General features: G+C 36.0%; 1 protein-coding gene across 1 annotated transcript; it reads right to left on the reverse strand.

Moving 5' to 3' along the window:
* Positions 1–963: 963 nt before the first annotated feature.
* LOC143428179 (uncharacterized) lies at positions 964–5,891 on the reverse strand. Its single transcript, XM_076902899.1, has 17 exons — positions 5,697–5,891; positions 5,339–5,591; positions 5,074–5,177; positions 4,629–4,952; positions 4,220–4,495; positions 3,952–4,011; positions 3,902–3,909; positions 3,805–3,859; positions 3,593–3,717; positions 3,291–3,482; positions 3,099–3,201; positions 2,795–3,055; positions 2,356–2,608; positions 2,105–2,211; positions 1,664–1,984; positions 1,170–1,445; positions 964–1,032 (listed from the first exon to the last, which is right to left on the reverse strand). Exons 1-17 carry the CDS (start codon positions 5,889–5,891, stop codon positions 964–966), a joined length of 2,982 nt encoding a protein of 993 aa, XP_076759014.1.
* Positions 5,892–7,460: the final 1,569 nt, after the last annotated feature.

Consider the following 7,460-nt stretch of genomic DNA (forward strand, 5'->3'; position numbering starts at 1 on the left):
AATTTCTTAAAATCTTTTGCGGATTCTAAAAAATGTGCTATGGAATTCAATTTGACACTAAAAGAGACCGAGATTATGGCATTTCGGTGCTAAGGTTGCATGTAATAAAAAATAGATCAAATTAGAATTGTAGAGACGGGTCCCTGCGTAGTCACCTCCTCGTTTGGTGGGCCTGGTTCCTTGGTAACGTTTTCGAAAGATTAGGTTTTCCAAAATGATATCAAGCCAAGGACTACGTGCTAGTTTTAAGGTATTTATAATCCATTTTAAATTTCTTGAGTTCTTTTTCAGGACTTGGAAATTTTACATTGGATTATACAGGATGATTCACTACACCACAAAAGTAACAGAAAAGTTAATGTAAACCTAGGCCCGATTTGTAAAAATGGCAGAGAAAATTAGGATTTTTGCTTTTTTCAAAGAAATGGCAGTATATAAAAATAAGAATATTGGATTCAATAGCTGAATTTTCTGTTTACGAACAGCAGTAAATCACGTTTCTGAGTCATCTAATCTTTAATAATAGTAATCTTTACTATAACACGACAAGAATATCATCAACTATTGAACCTCGTACTTCCTCTTTTGCCAATCGGCGTTAAACGTTCAGAGTATTTTTAGGATCCACTGTTAAAAGCGCCGTCAGTGTATTTGACATATCTATCGACACATAATATTTTAGTAAGGAAAAAAGTGATGAAAATTTGAAAATATCCAATATTATTCTTAATTTTGCGAAACACTTTATTTTTAGTAATATCTGCACCTAACTAATAGAACTAATTAGTATACGGACCACTAACATCGATAATGCACCCATTTTCAATTTCTACACAAAACGTTCTATAATCAGTTTTTAAGGTACTTGAATTCAAAACATAGTCAAAATTGATTTATTCGAATTTCGCAGCTAATTACTTTCCGTTAATCGATTTCCTTCGTACAGCTTACAATCAGCACAAATTACGAATCTACCGCGTCCACAGTTCGCTGTTTCAATATAGTGAAATATGACATTGAAGTACTCATAATCTGTAACGTATAAATGATAAAAAATTATGGCAATTCAATAAGTTAGATAGAAGAAAAGGTTTCTTTGAAAATGTAAGATCGAACGATTGTCATGGCGGAAATTGATAAAAACTGATTAACAAGTAATCTGAAAATACCTTGGTGTAAGTTTGTAGCGAAACAGGAAAAAAACCGCCGGCGGTCAAACAACAGGGTCGTTGCGACCTGATCGAAAGAAGTAACAAATCATTTCGCGTCATTCTCCCAAATTTATCCATCCCTAAATCTGTCCAAGGTCCCGCGTACACGGCCCAAGCCACGTTTTGACTCTCCTGTGTCACGCGGTCACAACTGTACGTGAAAACCCACAATTGGCTCATGTTGGTTAGTAAAAAGCACACGAGATTAATCCGATACGCGAGAGACAGTTCCACCTGTGAAGTAGAAAATTTAACGCTTGACTCGAGTAATAACGCAAGGAACTCAATATTACTAAAGACAGAGGTTCTAAATATTTAAAGGAGATTATGTTAACGCACCTAGAAATGTTCATTTTTCTACTACAGTATTATGCGATAATGAGCATTAGAATAGAGAATTAACAATGTTCCTATGTTTTCAACAAGGACATGTCACTGTAGCATATACTAACCAAAAGCAGCTGATATCCAAGGAAACAAATTAATACGCTAAATATTAACACTTGCTCAAGTAGAACTACATTAAATATCTCTTCGAGCGTATCGCAGAACTCAATGAGTGTCTGATGCCGTTCGATGCAATTTTTGAATATGGCGTAATATTCCGAAGAATCTATTAGTTCCTTGTCACAATTCTTCTTGTCTTTTAGACTTGGAGCATTGGTTAGTCTGTATTGCAATATACGAAATTGACTGGAGACGTGCAAACACATTATGCAAAACATGTTGTCGAAGCAGAGATAACACATTCCAATCTGGCACAATATCAAAGCCTGTGTGAATGTAAGAATTACTTTTTTACTAAACTTTGCCTAAACAATATATATCATAATGGTGGAGCTTCTTTAAATATTTAAACATGTGAAGGCAGAATTGTAAACTTATGTAAATACATGTATTACGAATGTAATTTCAAAATATGGCGACGTAGTTAATGGCAGGTCCGGCAACCACATGTTATATATAAATAACTTGTCCGTTTCATTTCTTCCAATATTAGCTTAAACAGAATTAATATCTATTCACGTTTTATCAAACTTATCTTATCATTAGAATTTGTAAATTCTTTCTTATATTCAGTATAACACATTTCTAATCATTTTGCAAAGTACGTGTAGTTATGGATAGGAATTTGTAAACTTACCTATCATGGGCCTCACAATGAAGAAGACAACAGTGAACTGGCAAAAGGAAGAAAATATGCAGACGAAGTAGAGGCACGTGTGCCTCGCATCCGCAATGATTGAGTTCTCCTTCTGATCGTACTTGGAATGCCAAAAATTCTTCTGCATATATACGATTAAACTGAGGAATTTCTTCTTGTAAATGAGTATCATGATTAGTTTCATGGAGTCAACCATCGTTACTATAATGTTGCACGCAAGACTAGTGCAAACCTGAAACATTAGAACCAATCTGGGTTCAAATTTCAATTTCTACGTGGAATCGCTAATTCTAAATGAAATACGGAGGGCGAAAATGAAAGTAGCAAAGTTAACTTATAGAAAACGCTTCGTTTCAAAAGGTATTGTTGGCTTAATGATTCAGCAGAGTAAAATATAAATAAATCCTGACACACTTACATTAACGTCTCCCCAAGAGAAGTAAATATCTCTTATCTGAACCCATACACCGAAGATGCTCGCAAGTAAAGTGTAGAAGACCGTGGCATTTCTGCGCCACTTTTCGACGCGTGTTACGGACGTCCAGAAACCGACGAATTTCAGAAAGAAAACAGGTAGACTGAAAGAAACGTCTTTCGGATATCTCAAAATCATACTGGACCTTGGCAAAGATTGGACACGCCGATTCGGCGAACATTTATGGAAGCAAGAACCTATAAACTATCGAGACATACTGGAATCAATCGTATCGACGTAAGGGTGCCTTTGATCTTGAAGCGACTCTGGGCAATCGTGGATCGTACGCATTCATACATCTTTCATTTGGACTTAGTAAATTAGTGGACTGTTCCTCGCTACGAAAGAAGCTATTAGGTTGCGTGTATTCGTTGTGAGGTTACCGTATACGGCTCGTTATGCATGATGAGTTATGCATGAGGGTATGGTATTAGGGAACACTTTGCTGGGGTGGATGCCACTCGACAGTTGAACGTGGTGGAGCAAAAAGTGAAGACCCCTCGACAAAATCGTTGTGGAGTTTTTTTTAAATTTGTGCAGTAAAAAGGACATTATGTTCGATGAAATCAAATCTTCGTTTCGGTGGTAGCGAACAAGTTTTACTGTGTGTATGATTTTCAAACCGCTCCTTCTATTCATATTTTTATTGCATTAAGATGATGAAATTGAAGTGTAAATTTATATTTCAAGATCCAAGAAACTCTGCTTGATGATACATGAACGGTAAGCTTTTTCAGACACTTAAAATAGCAGTAGTTAAGTAAAGTGATAAACATATTGTAAAATACTGTTGTAGAACTAAAATATTTTATTTTGAATATATTTGCGTTCAACTCGATGCGCTGACAATCCGCAATTTTCCATTTCTTACACAGACCATTCCATAATCAACATTGTAATTTATAATGCAAATTTAAAAAAATTAAATGAAATTATTCAATTGGACGAAATACTCGATACATACTCAAAATTAATGTCATTCTGCTATTTCTCCTTACTGTCGTCCTCCTATACCGCATCTTTCACCTACGCATCTATACTACATGTTACACAACCGTCTATAAACATGTCCAGTATGAAAATTGTTGAAATTATGAAACTGCCGCGTCCACGGTTCTTTGCTTTAATATGGTGAAATACGACACTGATGTACTCATAATCTGTAAACGAATGAAAAATTAGATTATATATCGATGGCTTTCTTTCACTGTTTATAGCAATGTATATCTATTTCTTAATACAAGATTCCCTTTTGTTTCTACGTTTACATGATGAAATAATTCAACATCACGCGATACAAGTAGAAACAGTGAATAGTTTATACTACAGAAATAAACAGAACGTAATCAGTTATGTATGCAGAAGTACCTTGGTATAAGTCTCAAGTGATATAGGAAAGAACCCGCAGGCGGTCAGACAGCAGGCTCGCCTCGATCTGATTAGGACAAGCTGCAGATCCTTCCTCATCATTTTTCCAAATTTATCCATTGGTAAATGTATCCAGGGTCCATTGAACACGGCTGGGGCGACGTTCAGGCTTTCGCGTGTCAGACAATCGCAGCTGTACGTGAAAATCCACAGCTGATTCATGCTACCCATTAGAAAGCTTATAAAGAAACTGCGCCATTCTGGATTCAGATCCGCCTGCGTGTCAGAACACACAATAATAACATAATGTCTTACATGGTGTGCGTGTAAAAAATAATAAAAATGCAGTTATCGAAATTGTAACGTTATTGATCTGTAATAAAGTGGTATTGTTGTGGTTTACACTAACCAGAAACACCTGATATCCAACAAAGGAAATTAGTGTGCTGAATACTAACACTTGCCCTAATATAAATACTTTAAATATTTCATCTAACGTGACGCAAAATTCAATGAGTGCTTGGTGCTGTCGAATGCAATTTTTAAGTATAGCATAACACTTTGAAGAGTAAATGACTGGATCTTCGTCGAGTTTCCCTTCGTTCTGTTGGCTTGGCGTGTTGAAGAATCGGTATTGGAGTATTCGAAATTGGCCAGCTACGTGCAGGCTCATAATGCATAACATGTTGTCAAAGCAAAAGTAACAGACGCTCAAGTGATACAGAGCCAAAGCCTGTATAAATGTAACAAAAATGAAGAGTTTTTATCATTCGATTTTTCAACCACAAAGTTTTCACTGTTTAATTAAGGAAAATAGACAAAAGCAATTACTTATTGCCTCGAATTGACGATACCTGTATTACATATGTAATTTCAAAGTATGGTGACGTAGATAGCGGCAGGTCGAGCCACATATTAAACATGAGCGTTCTCTCTGTTTCATTCTTCCCAATATTTGCTAAAAACAATTACTAATAACTTACTTCTTGTTATTAATACTTTTAAAGACACCGATTACAATTCTTAAAGTATGAAATGTTGAGCTGTAATGTCAAAGACTATTAATCTATACATGCATTGTACACGTTCTGTTTTTAAAACAAGTAGTTGCAAACTTACATATGATTGGCCTTACGGTGTACAAAAAATCTGTGGATTGACAGAGAAACGAGAAAACGCAAACAAAATAGACGCACATTTGTTTGGTGTCAGCTATGATCAGAGTCTCATAGTCGTCGTAATCGAAGTGCCAGAAATGCTTCTGCGTGTACACGATCAAACGAAGAAATGCCTTCTTATGTACGACTAGTACGAACAGTTTGATAAAATCTATCACAACTAGCAAAATGATACACGTGATGTAAGCGCATTCCTGATGTTACGTATCATTAAAAGAAAATATATATATTTTCGTATTTCTTATAGGTAAGGTGTTATATGAAAACAGCATGTCAGACAGATATCGGTATAGACTTACGCTAAAGTCGCCCCAAGAGAAATAAATATTCCTTATCTGAGCCCACATACAGAAAATAAGCGCCATCGTCGAATAGACCGTCGTTGCGTTTCGCAGCCATTTTTCAGCGGGACACGCGTAATACCAAAAACCGACGAGCTTCAAGAAGAACACTGCCACGCTAAACGAGATATCTCTGCGATACTTTAACCTCATCATACTGGACTGAAGTCCGAAATGATAGAACGGTTCAATGTAGCGTTTATAGCGGCGGCTGCCTATTAATTATCGAGAAGTATCGAAAGCAATTGGCCGGACGTAACGTACCTTTGATCTACTATCTACAAGAATGACCCATTATTTCCCTTTCGTGCAGGTTCTATTCCTTCTTAAATGATACCGATTCACTCGCTGCTGTTTGGCGGAGAAAACGGTATTATAATATACGCGACTGGATAATGCACGTGATCGATGAGTTATGCATGACTCGGGGAAGAACATTACGGAGCTTTGAACGGGGTTGAATTGTGGCTTGCAGTTCGGTGCGACTGTGCAACAGAAGAAGATTCAGTGACGAATGAACTTCAGTGCCTCGTTGTATTCCGCAGAGGTGTTTTAGTTGAAAAAGTAGACTCTATTTGCGGTAGAATGTTTTTGAATACAAATCCGATGAAGTGAGATTGACTTTGCACTCATTATTCATTTTAATCAAAGAATAATAGTATATTCGAAGTTCATTTTTGCTGACAGTCGGACTTTTACGTTATTCTTCTGTTGTATACGTGAAGTGTGCTGGAAAATAGAAGTGTGAAGCGTGAAGAAAATATATATCGCGTTTGGATCAATTTAAGTAAAGAATGCTTTATAGAAAACAGATAGAATTTAATAATCACTGTATTAAATAGTACCTATGGATATATTCACAAGTTTTGCCGTTAAAGTTGTAACATCTTGCATTAGGAATTTCTCATTTCTTCTAATGATTTCACTAAAATTATATATCAGACGTGGATCATATACCATTTCTCAACAAAGTGAATTAAGATGTGACTGTACACCATATCTGTAACGTACATGTATAAAATTATAATACGAATTTGACATGCTATCTTAATGACGACGCTCATCGAAGAGTAGGTTTCCAGTGCCACACAAAGAAATTTGGTGTGAAATGATGAAAAATGCAGGTGAACTGTGCATGCGTTCATAGCACTCAAAGAGGGTTAATTTAATTTTTAACTTTAAAGGCGGCTTTCCTCAGAAATGAAATCTGTCGCGTTTTCTTTTCTTGAATTCTTCCCTTCTACCTGTTCAATGTATGTTTCTTGAGCGTAATATCTGTAGCCATTACCATTCCACCGCTTGCCAAATGAAGGAGGAAAACCATTTTCTTCTGTGGAATTATGGACTTCCCAGTTCCAGTTTCATGCTGTTTCGCTCCACTATGCATACCTACAAGAAGCTATATCAAAGACTCCAATTCTCACCCTTATAGGGCTCCAAGAAAAATTCTTTGCCATTTTTGCAAATGGTACGTTGGTTTATATAAACTTTTTTGTTGCTTTTGAGGTATAGCATCGGCTGTAACAATTTGCCACACGAATAGTGAATCACCTTGTATATAAATTTTGTATCGGTATTCATTATGTTTAGGGGAGTTCTTGCATTTCTTATGTAAATATACCTTGGACTATTGAAATGCTCCGTTAGATAGGAGAAATGTTAAATCATAACTATTTGTATTATACAAAACTTAAGTTTTATAGAAATTTATTCTATATTTCA

Source organism: Xylocopa sonorina, chromosome 10 (genome assembly GCF_050948175.1).
Source record: "Xylocopa sonorina isolate GNS202 chromosome 10, iyXylSono1_principal, whole genome shotgun sequence".
Taxonomy (NCBI): domain Eukaryota; kingdom Metazoa; phylum Arthropoda; class Insecta; order Hymenoptera; family Apidae; genus Xylocopa; species Xylocopa sonorina.